This window comes from Mesoplodon densirostris, chromosome 5, assembly GCF_025265405.1.
Source record: "Mesoplodon densirostris isolate mMesDen1 chromosome 5, mMesDen1 primary haplotype, whole genome shotgun sequence".
Lineage (NCBI taxonomy): Eukaryota > Metazoa > Chordata > Mammalia > Artiodactyla > Ziphiidae > Mesoplodon > Mesoplodon densirostris.
Genome location: NC_082665.1, coordinates 59,225,206 through 59,246,960, shown reverse-complemented (window position 1 = coordinate 59,246,960; position 21,755 = coordinate 59,225,206). Strand labels below are relative to the sequence as shown.

Sequence of the window (21,755 nt, the reverse complement as noted above, 5' to 3'; positions counted from 1 at the left end):
AGGTCAGTTCCAACCCGGGACTAAGGAAACAGAAGCCCAAACAGGAAGCATGTTATTTCCTCTGTGGCTGGAATTGCTCTAAGGAAAATGTTGGTTTGTTAAAACAAAACAAAACAAAACAAAAAAACCAGAAACAATTCTAAAAGATGTACATTTGCCTTTCTTTTTTTCAGACTCTGTTTTGCAGATCTTTTGTACCCGAAGATTTTTTTGCCATTGTAACAAAATATGTGGGGTACTTTAAATGAATGATTGAAATCATGGTTCTGGAGAGGATACAATGGCAAAGAGGAGAGTCCAAGCGACGCCTAGAAGGTTAGAAGTGTCCAGAAATCCATAGGAAGTCATTAAAGAAAAACCACTTGATCCCCTGGGTGGTGACAGTGGAAACTGGCTCAACCTTCTGTTTACTGAGTGCCTATAAATATTATAATTTTTTCAACAACTTTTTAAAAGGGTCCATGTATCTGAGATTTAAAAAAAAGAAATGAATGAGATATGGCAACATGGTCTACCAGCAACTTTAAACTTGTAAACCATAAATGCCAACCAGGTGTCATGCTAAAAATATGCACAGGGTACTCAGGTACATTTATATCTGGAGGAAGAGGGTAGGAAATTAGCGAAAATATTTATGAATGAGATGACTTTAAGTCTCAACAGAGACTTAGGTGTTTGCCTAGTGAATGGGATGAGGCAGGAGGGATTGGGAACGCTGCTGGCAAAGGCAGCTTATTTAAGAAGGTGAACAGGTTCTAATATCAACAAAGCATAGGGTTAAAGGGAAGAGACACAGAAATAAAGCTGGAATGTCAGGCAGTCTCCAGATTATAGAGTGCTTGCAAATGTCCATGGTTAAATTTTCAGGAATTTTGAAAGCCAGTTGTTAAACTCAGCCACTGTAACCACTTAAATTATGTAAACTTACACTTAAATACATTATATTACAAGCAAAGGTTAAATACTCAAAATGGATCACTTCCTAATTTATTTTGCTACATTTTACTATTACCTATGTTTTCGAGGATATTTATGTTTATTGTCTCTATATGGGGTATATACTATGTAACAGTCTGGTACTGGCCATGTCTTCCCAGCTTCCTTTTATTCAGTGATGTCCCAGTGGTAGCTTTAAACCAGCTATGACAAGAGTATAGCTGGTTGTTGGCAAATGCCGCAAATCAGGGCTGCCCTCCCCACCCAGCTAGTTGTTGAATATTTACTGGCCTTCCCACTGGGCTTACGTATCATGCAAATGAGCTTGAGTGTTTTCATAGAGAAAAAGAACCATCAGATCTGATTTAGGTGAAGGAAAAGGAGAGGGTCAGAATGACTCAAGGGTTTGATTTGTATAACAGGGGTCACGGTTGCACCAATTATTGTAAGGGGACCATAAGTGGGGAGATACATTAAGGGGGAAGATAATAGCGTTTGGACTTACTGCATTTGGGAGGGCCACCACAATCCATCCTGGTCATTCAGTTTTATGCATCTGGAGCTAAAGAGAAAAATCTGGAATGAAGGAAAGTACTTGAATCATCTGCATGCAGGTTAAAACCAGGAACCTGGGTGAAGTTGCTCAAGGTGAATAAGTAAGTTGCATGAGAAGAGTGTCAAGGTCAGAACAGAAGGGAATATTAACAATACAAAGTGCGTAAGGAGATGGTGTGGCATGGTCAGGGACACCTGGGGTTAAAGAGTGTCAGAACAAAGCTCCTGATCTCAATGGTCCTTTGAGAGAGGGAGGTTGGCATATAAACTGAGAATTTCCATGTAGTAAGTTCTATCAAAAAGGCCTCAGCAAAGTGCTGTTCATGAGAGAGCACAGAGGACCCACCGTCAAAATTCTTGGACACAGAGATGAGGATGAGGCAGGAAAGGCTTCAGTGAGAAGCTGAGATTTGAGCTTCTTTTCGAGTAGAAGTTTATCTGTCAGTAAAAATCTGAAAGCTCAAGAAAATAGAGAGGACAGTTTCTTCAAAGGACAAATTCTGTTTTAAAAAATTACCTGCATTTTTCTAGGTATGTTCTCTAAATGTACCAAAGCATCATATTTTTTCATTAAACCAAGTTATGCATATTACATGATTGTGTTTCTAAACTAAAATGTGACTTTAGGTCTGTAATGAAAGGGGATCTTAGAAAGGTATATCGGGACTTCGCTGGTGGCGCAGTGGTTAGGAATCCACCTGACAATGCAGGGGACACAGGTTCGAGCCCTGGTCCTGGAAGATCCCACATGCTGCGGAGCAACTAAGCCTGTGCACCACAACTACTGAGCCTACGCTCTAGAGCCCATGCTCCGCAACAAGAGAAGCCACCGCCATGAGAAGCCTGCGCACCGCAACGAAGAATAGCCCCCCCTCTCCGCAACTAGAGAGAAAGCCCGCGCACAGCAACGGAGACCCAAAACAGTCAATAAATAAATAAATACATTTATATTAAAAAAAACAAGTTGTAAAATCTTACTGGTTCTTTCTTTTTTTAAAAAAAAGGTATATATAAATTCCACCCATCTTCTTCCTTCCTTCAGAAAATGAGTTCCTTAGTTGTTTGTTTTTTTAACAGTTTAAAATGTAATGAAAAGTCGACATATCCCCTTTGGGCACTGCCTTGGGAATGGTTATGTCGCAAGTAATGTTCTCCTTGCTCTGTATCTCTGTGCTTTATAAAATTCAGCCTTGCCCAAAGCTCTTTTCCTCCTCTCCTCCTCACAGACTTTTCTATTGGCTGCTCAGAGAACAGCCTACTGTGTAGATTTGTGTCTGGAAGTACCTGTAAGCTCAACAGATGTTGCAAAAGCAAATGTATTCTGTGGTCTCATTAGCCTTCCTCTCCATTGGCATTGGCCTTATCCCCTTCCATTGCATGCACTGAGATTGTTTAGAGGGGTCATGTCGGTGCTTTTAAATCAGTGCAGGGGTTCCAGAGGGTAGGCACTGAGGGCCTGCTGGCTGTTCAAGCATTTTCCATGTCACTGAATACAAGGCATGGAGTGGTTTTAGGAAAAAAAAAAAAAAAAGAGCTTTGGGAGACAAATAGAACTCTAAAGGAATTAACAATGTACTAGAATACACTAAATCTCACTGCTTCAAACTCATTTGGTATTTATGATGCTAACCTCTGCAAAGCTAGATTAAATTTTAAGACAGCTTTTCTTGCCTTTAGATAGTCAAGTTTCCTCCCACTCCCTTTTCCTAGTCATTGATGGATACCATACAGCTAACATTCCAATTTGGGATCTTGAGGTTAGGAAGTTCCAATCCAGTTCAGTTTCAGAAGACCTACTCACTTCCTTGCCTCCACTTTCCTTCCTAAATCCCCGAGAATTGTGCCCTCCAATTTCTCACTGGACTGTGTTTTGTGCATATAAAAATACAAGTGAAATGGTAGTGACTCCTATGTGTCATTGTTCTAAACGTGTTGTGCTTAACCCTTACACTTTATTAAGTAGGTTTATATTATGACATTTTACAGATGAGGAAACCTCAGGGAGGTTAAGTAAATGGCTCAGTCACAGGGCTAGTAAATGGTGAGCCAGGACTTAAACCCAAGCTCTAGTCTGTCTTTAACCACTATATGTACTGCCTCTACAGAAATACTATGTATCTCCTATTATATTTATCACATTTTATTATAATTATGTTTAACACCAGAACGCTCTAAAGGGCAGGGCCCTTTCTTCATCTTTCTAATCCTCATGCCTAGCAGTGTCTGGGTAGCTCTTCCTCCCCGGAAGAGGCACCCTGCCATCCTCTAATAACCCACTCTAGCACCAGGCAGTGTGGCACACTGATGGCTCATGTATTTTTGGTTTGTAAATGATTTTTGTTTGGCATAAAAGATAACTCCTAGGTTATATTGTATTTGCCCTGTAGGATATTAATCTGCTTTGGATCTGTGTCGGGGTCCCCAAGACCACCCTCAGGTTTGACCATTTTTTAGAAGGACTCACAGCTATGATTTATTACAGTGAAAAGATACAAAGCAAAATCAGGAAAGGAAAAAGGCACACAAAGTGAAGTCTGGGGAAACTAGGCATGAGCTTCTAAGAATCCTCTCCTAGTAGAGTCACATAAGTTGAGCTTAATACCCCCAGCAAGGCATTGTGACAGCACATGTGAAATGTCCACCAGGAAAGCTTGTCAGAGACTCAGTGCCCAGTGTTTATTGGGAGCTGGCCACTTGGGTAGTCTCTGCTTGGCACCTACCAGAAGTCTAGACTCAGAGGACAGCATTTGTCCAGCACAAACCACATTGTTGGTACAGACAGTTCAGGCACAGTGAGCCACTTTGATCAGTTCTGGAATTGTTGCAGGAAGGCGGACCCCTTGCAGGGCCCGAGAGGGGGCTCTTGTCTAACACTCGGAAATGAATTGTCCGAGGAGACACACGTGCTGAAAAAGCAAGAGACTTTATTGGAAAGGGGCGCCCAGGTGGAGAGCAGCCGGGTAAGGGAACCCAGGAGGACTGCTCTGCCATGTGGCTCGCAGTCATAGGTTTTACTGTGATGGGATTAGTTTCCGGGTTGCCTCTGGCCAATCGTTCTGACTCAGGGTCCTTCCTGGTGGCATATGCACCTCTCAGCCCAGATGGATTTCAGCGTGAGGGTTTCTGGGAGGTAGGCAGGACATATCACCTCCTCCCTCCTCCTTTCGGCCCATCCCGAATTTTCCCAGTTAGTTTTCGGTGGCAGCACCTTGTTCTTTATTGGGACCTCCTGTTGTGAGACAACTCAGGCAAGTGGTTATCATTGTGTCTGGCCAAGGCTGGCGGTTTTGATCAACAGTTCCCTAACAGAATGCTGGGACACTCCTAAAATCCAAGTTCCCAGATGCTAGCCAAGGGTGAACTTTGTAAGCAGGTCTCTCTGAGGAGAAGCAGTCATCTGCTATGTTAACTCTTTTCAGCACAGGAATTTTATCCCAACATTCTTCAAAACCTATAAATGTTTCTTCAATTGTCCTTTGAACCAGGTTTACCATTTGCTGGTTCTCTTATTAATGAGTTAAAGACATTTTTGACGCATGCAAACTAAATAAAGTCCAGTCAAACTTAAAAGCTAAAAGACACCAATTCAATATCAAGGTTGATTACTGCACAAGTTTATTTTAGTTATTAAAAAAAGAACTTTGTATTTCCCTTTCATGTTTTCTTACTATCTCTACATTTTAGAAAGCCCTCTGATTTAGATGGCAATCACTTGGCTATTTGTACTTAAGCCACATATTAATAAAACAGGAATGTTTCTGCAGGTAGGTGATAATATATAGATTCATTTCTTCTTTGGAATACGAAATCAGAATATGAAAATACTACATCATTGCTTAAGATGAAATTCCCCCAGTTAACTATAAGACATATAAGCCAAAATTTAAAAGTGATATATATCCTTTATATATCTGTAAAGTTTTGAGCCCTTAAAAAAGAATAACCTTGATTTTAAGTTCAAATATAACATGCAGAATATAATATATAAAGTAATAGCTTTATTTTGAACTTTATTGTGCTTCAGACATTACTCTAGTCATTTTAGATTTATTTCAATAAACATTTTCCTATATCTTGTAAACTGCATTTTAAAATCAGAAATAATTTTGCAAATCTCCATATACAATGATACCAAACAAAAAACAAAAAAATCAAGTTTTATTAGCAATTCTAAGAGCTGGCACAGTTAACATAGCATTAGAAGGTAAACATCTCTTGCATAAAAAAATAGGAAATATTTTAATGAAAAAAATCAAGGATTGAAGGAAGGAGAAAATTTTTCAAACAGCAGCTGGCACTTTCTTCACAATCTGAATCACTTGTGCAAATACATAATTAAATACTCCCATGATTTTTTAAAAGTAGAGATAAGAGAAACAAACCTTCTAAGTATCAGGGTCCTTCATCTGTTATCCCACTTCCATCTTCTGGATCCATTACTTTACATTCCAACTAAAACTGTGATTCTAGTTAACTACAGTTGAAAGCTTATCAATTAAGTCATCAATAGTGTAAACCAGAAGTTGAATGTCCGCTTTTTCCTTCATTCGGTGATCACTATTCTTTCGGAGGATGACGTCTACATCTGTGCTGACTACTCGGTCAGCAACCTGCATGGACGTGGGCCAGGGTACAATGTCATCCTTCATGCCGTGGAGCAACCTTACAGGGCAGCTCACAGGAATGGGACCACGTAACAAGCAGTGGTGCTCTGCTTCTTTAATGACACTGTACTGAATGCGATAAACTCCGTCTTCACTGTATTTTGATGGCATGGACCACACACCTTTCATCTCTATTTCCTTTTTTGCCTATTGGGAAAAATGAGGAAAACAAAAGTATTTATGCAACATTAACACATACAATAAATAGTCTTAAACAATTCAAGAAAAGCAGTCTTTGACGAAGGGGAAAACAGATAAAAATATAACGATGATAATTATCAGTAATTAATTACTACGTGCAAGGAGCTGTGACAAGTATTTTCCACATAGTATCCCATAAGATCCTGATACTATGTGTTATTATTCCATTTTTACAAAAGAGGATATTAAAGTTAGAGTAATACCTATGTTTAAAGTTGAAAGGTGGTTAACTGCTGTAACTAGATTCAAACAGATTTAACTAACTTTATCGTGTAACATCTTAAAAATCAGGTATTGCTTCACTACAACTTGAAAGGGAAAATGAAGGGGAGAAAAGTACAATAATGTATTGGAATCAGTACAGGTGGCATTCATATTACATAAAATCAAATCTTAGGAATAAAAATTGTTTAGATTTAAAAATCATGAAACTAAAAGTACGTATACGAGAAGTTACTAAAATGGGGATGGGGTGGGAGAAGGAGAAGAATAAAGCATAGTGCTAAAAATGAATAATAAGACTGGTTATTCTGGGGCAACCATACACACCCAATTTTATCCTGAATGTAAAAAAAATGTAGTTTTTGCCTTTTAGAGTTCTATGGAATGAGAAAAAATTTGTTTGTTGTTGTGGATGACAAAGAAGCCTTCCAAATACTTCCTGAAAACTGAGCATGGTATCATTTCTACCCTTAAAATAAAATGCTGGGTATTCTTTGATTCTTGAAGAATTTCTATTTTTTAGATTATAATTTGTCTTAAACAATTTTCTAGTTAAAGTAACATATACTTATTATAGAAACATGGAAAATATAAAAAGCATAAAAAGGGACTTCCCTGGTGGTGCAGTGATTAAGAATCCACTTGTCAATGCAGGGGACACGGGTTCAAGCCCCGGTCCGGGAAGATCTCACATGCCACGGAGCAACTAAGCCCGTGTGCCCCAACTACTGAGCCTGCGCTCTAGAGCCCACGAGCCACAACTACTGAGCCCTCGTGCCACAACTACTGAAGCCCGAATGCCTAGAGCCTGTGCTCCGCAACAAGAGAAGCCACGGCAATGAGAAGCACACACGCTGCAAGAACAGCCCCCGTTCGCCGCAACTAGAGAAAGCTCGAACGAGACCCAACGCAGCCAAAAATAAATAAATTAAATAAATAAATAACAAAATAGGGCTTCCCTGGTGGCGCAGTGGTAAGAATCTGCCTGCCAGTTCAGGAGACACCGGTTCGAGCCCTGGTCCGGGAAGATCCCACATGCTGCGGAGCAACTAAGCCCATGCACCCTACAGCCCGTGCATCGCAACAAGAAGCCACCGCAATGAGAAGCCTACGTACTGCAGGGAAGAGCAGATTCCGTTCGCCGCAACTAGAGAAAGCCGGTACACAGCAATGAATACCCAACGCAGCCAAAAATAAATAAATAAATAAATTTATTAAAAACAAAAACAAAAAACTCTCCCCTTAAAAAAAAAAAGCATAAAAATAAATAAATCACCCATAATCCTATTTCGTGGATATAACAACCATTATTATTCTGGCTTACTTCCTTCCAGTAGTTTTCTATATGTGTTTGGTTCTTATATATACAATATGTAAAACACTTAGCTATGACAATTCATATATAGTTTTCAGCGCTGGTTTATTTATTCAATATATATATTTATGGGTTTTAAAAGATTCTACTAAAAGTTTTTAAAGGCTGCATAATTGTCCACTATAATGCATCTAAGATAATTAACTTGACCATTCCCACACTGCTGAATACTTCCATGAACATCTTTGAACATAAAGGTTTATATGCATATAATAAATTCTTTGGAAAGGTTATCACAACTTGAACTAGTAAATCAAGATGTAAATAGCTTTAAGCCTCTTGCAACTAAATAATATGAAGGGCATTTCTGTCTAGAAAAACAGATGGACATCTTATCAAAAATAAAGAAAAATATAAGGAAAGAAAAGCTACATACAATATATTTCAAAAATTTTGTATTTAAATTTTCAATGAAAATATTATTTTTCCACATTTAATATTGTTGACTTATTATGAATACAAAGAGGCAAAAAATAATTTAAACAGTAAAATATGTATGATATAATCTGTGTACTTAGGAATTTTAATGTCTTTTATAAAATTCCAAAAAGATTTGATTCAGTGAAAAAGCTGTATATCTGAAACCTAGACTTCTAAATATCTATATCCAAATGATTTAAAATTAATGGAAGTCTAAAAAACTATAAAATATATGAACCTATATTAGTATCATGGGGTACTTTGCATTAAAGCAACATATGAATCAAATATTTAAAGTAAAAATGATATTCAGTTACCTTCAAGCTATTCATGTCTGTTCCTGAATTGGTAATTTCAGTAATAAGAACTAGTCTCATTGATTATTAGATGAAGTGGGAACTATGTTAATTACTGAGACATAATTAATAATAGTTGCATTTTAAGCATCAATGCCCACCCCAACTACCTCTGTTATCTGCTATTGAGTTGAATGAATATTGTCCATTTGAAGAACAAACTTAACTTTACAAAATCTTATATGTCCCAAAGCCTCAAAAACAAAAAGTATAGAAATAGCAAAAACAGTATTAATCAGAGAAAATGTACAATATACATAATTTCTACACCAAGAAGAAACTAACAAGGCAATGTGGCTGTGAAGCTTAGACTCCAACAGCTGTGCATCCTGCCTGACGCCCTCTACTGTCCAAAGAAGCAGACAATCATTAGAGTTAGTTAAGAGGTAAGCCAAGTTCCTACATAATGAGTAATGCTGGGTCGTAACATTCCCAGGGCTAAAGAAGATAGTAAAAACCTCCACCTCCATTCCCTTGACACTGCTAGTACTGGCTGTCTATGTGGAGAAGAAGAGATAGTGGTCCTAGTGTCCCTGCTCTTTCTTTACACATGCTTTTAAGTTAATAAGGGTCAACATGTTTCTGTTTAAGAATTTTTGCTGGTCTGATTTAGGATTAGCAAAGATATACCCTGATTTGCAGGCTATAGATCTTCTCAGTCACTTAACAGGGTATCTACCATATCTTCCCTGAGTGATGGATACACACACATAAAAATAAATGTACACATATCTTGTCATTTACCAATGACCTCCCATAATTGTTTAATCAATTCTTTTCCAGTAGGCCAGCTTCTTGAAATAATTTCCTACCATGAGAAGCACTGTATTATTGAGTTAGAGAACAGACTAAGGGGTCCAAGGTTTATATGCAAAGGATACAATGGTAGGAAAATCTAGCAGCATGAGGACATGGAGCAACCATGTATAAGAAACAATCAAGAAAGTGAAAACAATTCAGAAATAGGAGGTAAGTGCCAAGAAGATCAGCTTTGTAATTTTAACCCTGACAGGAAATCATATGAAGAACCTGACTCTGCAGACAATGCCATTCTTAAGGAGCTGGAAAGAACAATGTGAACTAAGAATAAACTTAGAACAGAGAGTACATGGCACTGAATTCAATGCAGAACTTGAGGCAAAAGTCAATGACATTCTACCATTCAACACTACACAGGCTTTTTTTCTTCTTTTGCTTTTCCTCCCCCTCCTGCTCCCCAACTCTGTAGAGCAGTGGTTCTCACACTTCATCTGCGGGCCTGGTTAAAACAGATTACTGGGCCAAACTCCCAGTTTCTGATTCAGCTGGTCTTGGTGAAGCTCAAGAATATCCATTTCTACAAGTTCTCATGTGATGCTGTTGCTGCTGGCCTCGGACCTACACTTTCTGAACCACTGCTCCAGACTGTTTTTCTTTCTGCTAGGATCTTAGTCCCACAAGTGAAATTCAGAGCCCTAGGAAAAACATGCCCAAGGAGAACTGAATTGATTGCAAAACAAAAAATAACATACACAAAAATAAACAGCTATTACCCACCATTTTTTTTATCCTTGCAGACAACTGAAGTGCTTAAACATATGTCCAATAACAAAGTATAATAAACTAATTCCCTTCCCAATTACTTCAGAAACCTTATTTCTATCATGAGTTACTGAAGAACATGCTAATGGTGAAAAGCACCTTCTTTTTAAAGGTGAGAATTAGGAGTAGAAAAAGAATGCTAACTTAGTGTCTAGGCCAGGAATGGCAAGTCTCATCTCCTGTGTATGACTGACAGTGTGTGCTCAGAGAACTCTTCTGAGAGAGGATCTGAGGCTTTCAGGCTAAAAAAAAAATAGTTTCATAATGGATTAGCTGTCTTAACATGGTCATAGAATAGGTACTATTTCCCATAAGCCACAAAATAAGACTAAGAGGTCCAAAAAGAGATCACGATGTATGAACCAAATAAACAAATGTGGTTAATAAAATGTTGCTAAAACAAGAAATTTAAAGTGTGATTTCATTCATGCGGCTCAAATATTTGGCAAAATGATTTGAAGTGACAGTGAAAAAAAAGAAAACCTTAAACAGGAGACCAAATAGTTAAAGAAGGCAAAGAAATGGTATACAAAAAGGCAGTTAAGACAAAAGATGGGCCAGTGTAACAAGTCAAAGGACAGATGACACATGAACAAAATTCAAAGAGGGAGCAAAAGAACGACAGGAGGGATACACGGAGGTTGCCCGGGACTTACCTCAACAGGAAGCTGATTAAACTGTGTCACCAGGCTATCCACAGCTGTCGCTATGCCAACAAGAGCAACAACCTTTTGTGGCCGTGCGATTGCAGCATGAAGCATAAGCCATCCACCGAGGCTAGATCCAACTAGTATCTAAAAATAAAAACATGTAGTTTTAAAGAGGAATTTCTTTTTCTTTTCTGTAAGGAAGCGAATAATTTCATAGAATGTATATACTTTCTTTCTTTATATTCATTCGTTCCCAGACTTTTAATATTTGGCACAAAGTAAAATTAAGATTATGATTACATTTTGTTAAAGTATTAGGTCTATAACAGAGAATAAACTAGACAAATGGAATTCGTAAAATGGAAAGTAAAATGCTACCTTCGTTTTATGAGAAAGTGAAAATAATAGAACTGATTGATTTGATATTGAAATACAAAAGTGGATTGTTAGACATTTAAAATATTAAATTTTCACATCTAAAGAAACAGCTCAAATGTCATGAGGTTGCAGTCAACAATTATCATATTTAAAAAAAAAACAGTCACCTGTGGTCCTTCAGCTAAGTCATCAATTATAGAAAGAACATCTTTTCTCCATTTTCCCACTGTGCATTCTTCTAAGTTACCATCTGAATTTCCAACTCCTGAGTAATCAAACCTGGAAAAAGAGAAAACATATCTATAGTTAGATATCTATGTATTTGCTTCTCTAATTTTTAAGGAAGATAGCACATTAATCATTATTACAATGTCTAAAATACATTAAAGTAAAACAGTGAAGACAATATGTATTTCAGCAAATCCTACTGGCTTAACCTTCAAAGATCTCCCATAGCCACTTACCTTCTTACCTCCTCCACTGCTGCCAGCCTGGTCCAAATCACTATCCTCTCTTGACTGAACTAATGCAACAGTCTCCTAGTAGATCTCCATTTTCATTTTTCACCCTCAAAGTCTATTCCCCACACAGTAGTCAGTGATCCTTTTAAAACAAAAATCATGTCTTGCACAAACCCTCCAAAGGCTTTGTATAATCTTCAAGTAAAATCCAAAGTCCTTCCCATTCCCTAGCCCCTGACTACCTCTCTGATCTCATTTCTTACTGTTCTCTCCCCCTCCCAGTTGTATCCTTACTTTCCTTTTTGAAGTTAATGGAATATACCACCCACATTCCTGCCTCAGGAGTTTTACAACAGCTTCTCCTTCCACGTGGACTACCCTACTCCAGATATCCACTCAGATTGCTCCCTCACTTCATTTAGGCCTTTGGCTCAAATGTTACATCTCTGTAAGTCTTCTCTGACCATTCAACCTAAAGTTGTGCTTCTTTCATCATTCTCTAGTTCCTTACCTTGCTTTATTCTCTTTATAGCAAATACTGCTACCTGACAATACACACATTTGATTATTGGTTTGTGGTCTATCTCCCACACTAGAATGGAAGCTCCATATGGGCAGATTGTTTTGTTCACACTGCTTTCCCAGTGCCTAGATCAGTCCCTTGCACATGGTAAGTGCTAAGTGTATGTTTACTCAATTAGTAGAAGGAAAAGAGAAGTCCAGAATCAAATTCATCATCACTAGCTCCTCCTCTTGGTTTTCTTTCCTTCCAACTTCCTAGTTCTCCAGGCTCAGAGTCTGTTTGATCTGTGAATTTTACCTCTCCTTCAAGGTCTCAATTCAATAAATCATGAAGTATCATACCACTCCTGCAGACTGCCCTAAACCCTAGTCATACTGAACTACTCCCAATTCCTGGATAAACCCTTTCCTAACTTTGAGACTTTACATGCTGTTCCACTGCCTAAAAAGCCTTCCTTCCCCATTCAAACTCCTAGTCATCCTTTAAGTCATGTCACCTCCTTTGAGGAACTTTCTTTGACAGAATGTGTCATTTAGTAGTAGTACGTCACTTTCTTTGTACCCAATTAACACTTTTCATATTGTGTGTTGTAATCAGGTTTTAAATATATGTCTCTCTCTGACTAGAATGTCAGTTCTTCAAGGGCAGACTGATTTCTTTCAAGCTTGTTTCTCCCCAGGGTATAGAACACTGCCTGCTCTGTACTATCCTCACTCTCTCATTTTTTCTCACATGCACCCCTTTCTCCTCAGTTTGGTAAGACTGGTGTCTTGGTGCAGGTCTTTCTCATCTTAAACCTACCCTATCACAGCAGCCTCCTCACTGTGTCTCTATGACTATTCTTTCTCCAAAATGGACCCACTTCATACTGTCAGGTTTTGTCTGACACATTGTATTGATATGGCTTTAATTTCAATGGCTTCCTGTGATATATAACATATAAATTTAGTGCTTTAGCCTGTTTTTTAAAAACATATTTTAGTCATCTCAGATTGACCTTTTATTTCTTCTGATGAAACTACTGCTTTAGTCAAACTGATCAACTTGCTGTTCCTAAAAAAGACTCTAAGTTTTCTGTCTCTGTTTTACGCTTCATCCATTTCCTTCACGTGGAATATCTTCTCCCATCACCTTCGTTACTAATATCCCTTTTCAGAGCTTAGTCCAAATGAAATTTTGCTGGAAAGACTTCCCAGACAAGCTGAAAAAACAAAAAAACAAAAAAAACCTCTACCTAATGAAACTTGGATAGAATTCACTTTTATTAGTCACAATCATTTTATTATATCCTGCTCTGTAAGACAGTTTATGTATTTGTGTCTCATCATTCCTATGAGACTGTAAAGATCCTAGAGGGGAAATACCATCATCTTATTTTTGTTTCTGCATTCTCCATAGTGGCTAGCATGTGAACCTCACACACTGAGTACTATAATACATATTAAATGAATAGAAGTAGAATGTAAAAGTATAAAGAACTATTTTATTTAAAGTTTTCAGTATTTTTCTGATGCTTAAAATCTGGTGAAAACTATTAAATCCTAGTGTTTTTCGTGTACTTGAAGAATATGTATGTGCTATATAGTGTATACATATTTTCTTAGAGATAAGGGATTAAAAAGTGATGGAGGGACTTCCCTGGTGGCGTAGTGATTGGGAGTCCGCCTGCCAATGCAGGGTACACGGGTTCAATCCCTGGTCCGGGAAGATCCCACATGCCACAGAGCAACTAAGCCCGCATGCCACAACTGCTGAGCCTGCACTCTAGAGCCCGCGAGCCACAACTACTGAGCCCACGTGCCACAACTACTGAAGCCCGTGCACCTAGAGCCCATGCTCCACAAGAGAATACACCACAATGAGAAGCTTGCGAATCGCAACAAGGAGTGGCCCCCGCTCGCCGCAACTAGAGAGCCCGTGCGCAGCAACGAGGACCCAATGCAGCCACAAATAAATAAATAAAATTAAATTTAAAAATAAATAAATAAAAGTGATGGAGAAAGAAATTAAAATTAGGTATGAAGTGAAGTGGTTCTGGATCCTTACGAAATAGCGTAACAAGGCAGCTACTGAAGTCTAAATCACAGTTATTATTCCTCCTCAATCCAGGGGGTATAGAAGACAGATCAGGGAGAAGAGGGGAGAAAGACACCAACTAATTCTCCTTTACCCCTCTCTGTGGGCAATCACACATCTCTACTTGCTGTATTTTGTTTACAGTTGCCTTCCAACTACATGGTGAAGATGCAAAACACATGTAGAGGGCCTTCAAAAAGGAAAATATAAACATTCAGTGATACTAATAGGTGACAATATAGCTCATTCTTGCTGAACCCTAACCAAGTGACAAAGATAATTAAAAAACATTCAGCAGTTTAAAACTTTTGAACACAGTAACGCAATTCTGTCTTAGCAGCCCCAGTACTCTGGAACATATTCCCAAATCTAAAATTTTAAATTTTATTAGAAGTAATTATGAGAGAAGACCAGCACTAAAACCATGTGTTCCTGAGCTCCGACTCAATCTTATTTTAGGCATGGTGGCAGGATATTAAAAAACCATTTACACAGAACCATATGTACTATTCCTTGTGTAATATACAGAACTAACCACTTCCTCATTCAAGATCTAAGTTTTACAGACAAAATCACAACAAAAGTAAATTGAGAAATTGGGAGTATAAATAGAAGATAAATTCTCTTATAACAAGTTAAAATGCAATCAATAGCTAATAGTGATTAGATTGCAATGAAGTTTGATGAAAGCAAATAAAAAGGAACCTGATCAAATTAAAAATTATAACGAAGGGCTATACTATAAACTTCTATAAAGATTCACTTAGGCTACATTTTAATACAGTATCACGTAATTGTCTGTATACATTATAATTTCAGCCTCATTACTTAATATACCTTTAAAAAGAAAATTTATTTCATATGCATCCAAAATGCAGAAAACCCCCTTATATGTCTTATAGGGAGCTAGGAACTGGTTATAGCTCTTATAGTCTCAATTTAAATTCGAGAACTGATAAAATGGGGATTTTTTTTTTTTTTTGCGGTACGCGGTCTCTCACTGCTGTGGCCTCTCCCATTGCGGAGCACAGGCTCCGGACGCGCAGGCTCAGCGGCCATGGCTCACGGGCCCAGCCACTCCGCGGCGCGTGGGATCTTCCCGGACCGGGGCATGAACCCGTGTCCCCTGCATTGGCAGGCGGACTCTCAACCACTGCGCCACCAGGGAAGCCCAAAATGGGGATTTCTTGAGTCAAATTCTTTTGGGGACAAAGAAGGAGAATGATGGCAAGTTTTCTGATATCATGTTTTGCTCAGGGTAGTCCTCCCCTTCCTGGATAGCTCTTCCTTCTTACCCAAATCCTAACTATTTTTCAGTGTTCCTTTATAAAGTTTTTTCTATCTACTTTGACTCCTAGTTTTCTCTCACCTTATACAATTTAGTATCCTGCTCTTTGACATAATCACATTTTGATGAATATTTCTGTCTAATTTCCCATATGTATTTTATCTTGCATTTCCCCACCCTGATTAAAAGATCCTTACGGGCAACGACCATGTTTTATAATTCTTTGTATATTTCACAGCACCAGTATAGTGCTAGAAAGTCTACTTGTGAAAAATACTCCAGTCTTCAGAATAATAGTTAGGTTAGAACATATTTTTAAGAGTTCTGAGCATGAAAATGAAATAATTCAGTTAATTTGATAACAGGAATAAGACAAAATTCATACAATTGACATATTTTTTGCTAATATATTGAATAGATAAAAGTCTTATTTTTAATTCTGAAAGTTTTTAAATTCTTTTTTTCGAATTATTTTTAATTTTATTTCTAAAAGCTGTATTTTCTAAACCTATTGAGTGAATGTTAGTGAAACTCTTCTAAAAACTAGATAAATAGATTTTTAGGTTGCTAGTGCTAGAAAAGAATTCAGAAATTATCTTTCGTCCAATCTCCTCCTTTTTATGGTGAAGAAAATAGGTCCAGCATTTATTAACTGACTCATCTTGTCAGTTATTGCTAGCATTAATTCTAGAGCCCACGTTTCTTGAATTCCAGGCCAGTGCTCTTTTTACTAAACCATACTATCTCTTCTGGCAAATCAGGCACTAAATAAATGATTGTTATAAGTAAACAAATCTAATAACAATGCAAACACATGATTTTAGTAAAACACTTATCAGTATGAAATATTAGGAACTGTGAAATCAAGTAGTAAACAACACATATCCTTATTTATGCTTATACATATTCAGGCTACAGAAGTGAAAGAAAAACTCAGTGGAAATGCGAATTATACAATATTAATTTTACAATACTTTTAAACACGTATATTATTTTAAACTACATATTTTAAAAGGAAATAAACAGTGGTCAAATAAATGTCCTTAAGTCCCCAAAGGAAAACCACAATTACGAGATTACAAGAAAGCCAATTAGTACACTGGTTTGTTGTCATGTTAGAATATTGTTTCTAAAGAGCTAAGTTACCACTAGTTTTTTTCTGCCACCACTGTCGGTGTGGCACAAAGACCTTTATTTATTTATTTATTTATTTATTTTGGTTTTTTGTTTTGTTTTGGCAGCGTGGCTTGTGGGATCTTAGTTCCCCGACCACAGATTGAACCTGGGCCCTCAGCAGTAAGAGCTCGGAGTCCTAACCACTGGACTGCCAAGGAATTCCCCACAAAGACCTATAAAAAAGGCCTTTTAAAGGCTGCACTTTACAAGAACCCTAAATCACAAGATGAAAGCTTACAGACCATTAAAATAAATTAATCTATAAAAATGCTGGCATTTGTTCCAGATGGTTAGAGCAGAAGTAATTCTCTACTGCCACGGTAAATGGTAGTAATATTTTCTCTAAAATGTGTTGTTCCTACCTTATATAGGCGTGACCTAGAGATTTGCAAAACTCCTCAATCGCCAATGCTTTTGTACCATTCATATTAGAAATATAGCCAGGGATGAAGATAATTCCTGGACTTTTGCCTTTTAGCCTCTTATAAGCCAGGTTTGGAAGGTCTGGTCGACTAAGGAAAGAGATTGATGTCTTTTGTCTGCAAGCTAAACAAAGTACACAAAACATAGTTTGCAAACACAGTTTTTTGAAAACCATACATACTTTTAATCTGAACTTTCTTAACTCATCAAATTGATGTCAAATACTATTTCCATTTAATAGAAAAAAATACAGATGTGAAGTATTAAAGTCACAAGTCTGTGCATGGCATCTTTTAAAATCATGTCACAGTCAGTGTCTTCTCTGAGCAAGGTCCAATCATGATTCTTCCAAAATACACAATGGGAAGGAAATTTGAAGGCAACAAAAGACAGAGACTTGTCAAAAATGTTTTTCTGTTGCTGCTATATCATCTGTCCCAAATAGTATCAATCAACATTCAGATTTACCTAGTTTTAGCCCTTTCTTGTGAGATTTGTCTTCTTAAATTTTTTTTTTTAGTGTTTAAGGGGTTTCACATCCTCTACTTTTTAGTGGGGAGGGGGAGAAACAAGTTTGGTCTGCCCTTGGGAAGTTGTTTCAAAGGTAGAGGTGCTGTGCCCCTTTTATTACTGATTCCCTCTCCACCCATAAAATCATGGGCCATGGTAACAGCCAATCGTGATTCTATATCTGCTGAGGCGGGTTCAATGAGCAGTTTCTTTACAAGTAACCTTGAATAAATGTATGATAATACCATTTTTGGAAAAAGATTTCTCATAGGACTCCCAATCACTGTGTTTTATTTGTTGGCCTGGTTTTCTGTGAATGGTACACACAAATCTTAGTTCAAGTACAAAGGCACAATGGGTAAACCTTACAAGATTGTTCCATTTCATTATATTTTTAAAGTTCCTTCCCTACTGTAAAGTCAATACTTGCTCTTAAAAAATGTAAAGACATTAAAAAAAAAAGTCATTTATAATCCCACTCTCTCCCTCCAAAGAAACTAGGCTTGTGTACTCCCTTAACAGTCTTTTTCTGGACCAACGGAATCTCTTTTTTATTACATGAAACCTTTCTCTACTTTATTGTGGCTAATTAAAACTTCTCAGTCTCTTGCATGTAAGCTAATAAAGTTTTCCTCATTTTGGATTTGAGAAGTTGATTTTTTTAAATACTGAATTGAAGCCCTTAAAGCTATCCCTTTTATATGTAATCCTGTTTCAGAGTTTCAATGTATAGTGAAATATGCCAAATTTAAAACTTTTAGTGAAAAACAAGGCTAGTAGGAGCCAGTTATGTTGGTTGACAGATTGCAGCAGCAAAAATGTTCATTTCCCATTTCCTTAGCACTCCAAAATTCCTTCATATCCTCTCTTCCATATTACTTTCCAACAGGAAATTCTCCATGAGATAATTACAATTTGTTTAATCTTGGTGAGCTGTAAGTGGTCAGGTTCTTAACATTATATCCGTGAATGACCTTCATACTGTAAGGATTAGCTCAAAGCCTGGGGCATAAGTGTTCAATGAATGTTTAGTAAAAGAGTATCATATTCTAGTTAATGTAATGACATACTATACTTTGCTAGAAAAACAGATATATAACAGCCTTTTGGTTGTGTACAATTAAATATAAGTTAAACTGATAATATGCTTAAAATTTTTAACTCAAATGGTATTTGCCATGACAATTCCCAGTCCAAGCACTATGCATCTGACAGCTGTCTAGCAAGGGTGTGAACACAACAAAACAAAAATATAAAAAGACATAATTCAGAAAGACAGACTACATATATGGGGGTTGGGAGTGGACGTAGAGTGGGACGGAGAAGAATCAAGCACAAGGAATGGAAATATTCAGGGGCTCTAATTTTTCGTCCAAATTCTAGTTTCCTTTGCAGAGTAATGACTACAGTTTTTACTGGGCTGCGATCATGGAAAAAAAAAAAACAAGAACAAAAAACTAGAAATTAGGCTTGATGATGGCGTTTACAATTTTCCAAAGAAAATGTTCATATTGTAAAATCGCTCAAGTCAAGGGAGGGCAGGTCTAAGCATCTTAACAGTCACGATCTGTAAACCCTTTAGAACTAGCAGAGAAAAGCAAAAGCAACTAATAATTAAACGCATTAAATGTACATCTGAATGTTTCCTAATGTTGGCGCTTAACAAAGGGGAGGCGGGCAGAGAGGATCCTTAGACTGCAGAGCGTAACACCACAAACGGCCCGGGCTGTCCAGAATACCCCAGGGCCCGGCAGAGCTCTCCTCACAGCCTTCACCAGAATTGTCGAAAGCGCCTAGAACTGGGGTACTGAGAACCGGGGAAGAGCATTTCTGAACGGTGCGCCAAAAACGCATGGCACAGGAACTGCCGGAATCCGGGATGTTCGAAAGTACGCGTCCTACTCCAGCCTTTCGGACACTGACCTGGGAGCCACCGTGGCGCCCGCTCGGCCTTCGGTGCAAGTAACGTGCTGAGCCCACGGTGGAAGCCGAAGGAGATGGCCATCCAGCCCCACCTGCGGCAACGTACCCAAGCGTCCAGACCCACCCTCGCCATCTTCCCAACGGCCCCTGCGCCCCGCGCCGACCTACAGAGACACGCACGGCCCCCAGAAACTGAGCTTGCGCAAGCACCGCCCCCTGCTAGACGCAACTTGGTAAACGGCGCCTGTCCGAGTTTCGACCCCCGGAGAGCGCACATGCGCAGAGCGTCGTCGCTCTTCCAAGCCTTTCGCTGTTGGGCTGTTCTGTCGGGCAGGTTCGGTCTGTGAGTTTGGGATGTTTCGAGCGCCCTCGGTAGGCTGCTTTCTCGGTGGGTAGATACCCCTGGACTGGAAGCGAGGAGAGGAACCCCACCCATCGTTCCTAGGTAGGAAACCATCTCATCATCCAGATGACAGTAGGGAGCTGAAACATAAAGTGCTAGGCTTGCTGCGTTACAAGTAGTTCTCACGCCCTGACAGTTTTGACGTGTACCGGCAGTGGTTCGAAGATCTGACCTTAATCCTGCTTGTATAAACGCCTGGAGTGGAATCGAACATTCGCCGCTCCTCCGCCCTTTTTCAGTTTGTTTTAGCTCTTTGTATGCCTGACTGTTGAAATAATCTGACCCCTGTCTCATACTATACGCAAAAATAAATTCCAGTAGATAAACGGTCTCAACAGAAGAATAAAACTGGAATAGTTCTGTTTACCCTGCTCCTAGAAATAAGAAAAAATATATAATTCCAGTAAAATTGGCCAACAGCTGTGGTAGGCAGTTCATATATGTAAACATGATGATCAACCTAACCGAAAAATTGGAATTAAAAAAATAACCCATGCCATTTTTCCTACCCATCAGATTGGCAAAAGTTAAAAAAACAACTCTTGTTCTTTTTAACTTTTTTCCGGCAAGGAAGCTGGGCAATGGGCACTCATGTAAGGTTGGTGGGAGGGTATACTGACAAACTCTTTTTGTCAAGTAACCTGACCACCTATGGCAATTTAAAATATGCATCATTTTCAATGCCCTTTGACCCAATGGCCCCAATCTGTGACTATCCTATAGAAAATACTAGTTTATAAAGATGCATATTATCTACTAGAGCACCATTTTTAGAGGCAAACAGAAGAAAAAAATGGAATGGCCAATTTAAAAAAAATGGTTGAATAAACTGTGGTACAAGGGCTTCTGGATTCCTGCTCTGACACCCTTCAAAGCAATTCTTGGAGGCCTCAAGCATCAACAAGTAAGGACTAGTTTTTTTGTTGTTGTTGTTTGTTTTCTATTTAAAAGTTACTGTAGCTGGTTTAATACTGGATACAGTGAATCCAGCCTATCTTTGGAGTCTTGAGAACCTGTCCTATTAGAACACACCAGAAAAGTTGGATAAATAAAAATAATAGATCTCTTTCTTGAGAGGTGTATTGCCAGAAACACCTGCTTGACAGCTGCTTGATTTAGCAACTTTCTCCAAAAGCTGCTGAGCTATTTTGCTAGTTCTCCATTAAGCCTGTTGTAGACTCTAAAGGGACTAAAATCACTAAGGTGATGCCCAGTGCACATCACTTCAGCATCCTTTGTATCTTAACAATAAACACTTCTCCCTATGGTTCTGGATATTTGCAAATATTCTCAATCATTCCTGTCCCTATTCTGTCCCTTTATTTTTGCAGGTCTTGCATTTTATGTGCAGAAAATAAAATCCTACTTGTTCTCATAGTGGGAAAGGCACTGCACAAAAAAAGCAGGGAAACCCATGGACCATTTTCTCCATCCACCTTCATCAGTATAACAAATCAGGAAAAATTGTAGCTAGAGTCAAGTGAAGATGCTTTTACTGACAGCAATGGGCCTGAAGTAGACAAGTTCGTTTCCGTTAATCTACTATCAATGTTGCCTTCATTGACAGGTGTGAAAGGACATACTGTAGAGGGCGGTTTCTTCCTCTGAAATCTGCTGCCTTGTTCAGGGAAACA

General features: G+C 38.4%; 1 protein-coding gene across 1 annotated transcript; it reads right to left on the bottom strand.

The window, feature by feature from the left end:
- Nucleotides 1–5,493: 5,493 nt before the first annotated feature.
- On the bottom strand, nt 5,494–20,553 carry ABHD10 (abhydrolase domain containing 10, depalmitoylase). Its single transcript, XM_060098928.1, has 5 exons — nt 19,719–20,553; nt 17,225–17,408; nt 11,506–11,617; nt 10,967–11,104; nt 5,494–6,302 (listed from the first exon to the last, which is right to left on the bottom strand). Exons 1-5 carry the CDS (start codon nt 20,413–20,415, stop codon nt 5,958–5,960), a joined length of 1,476 nt encoding a protein of 491 aa, XP_059954911.1. The 5' UTR covers nt 20,416–20,553; the 3' UTR covers nt 5,494–5,957.
- Between the last annotated feature and the right edge of the window lie 1,202 nt (nt 20,554–21,755).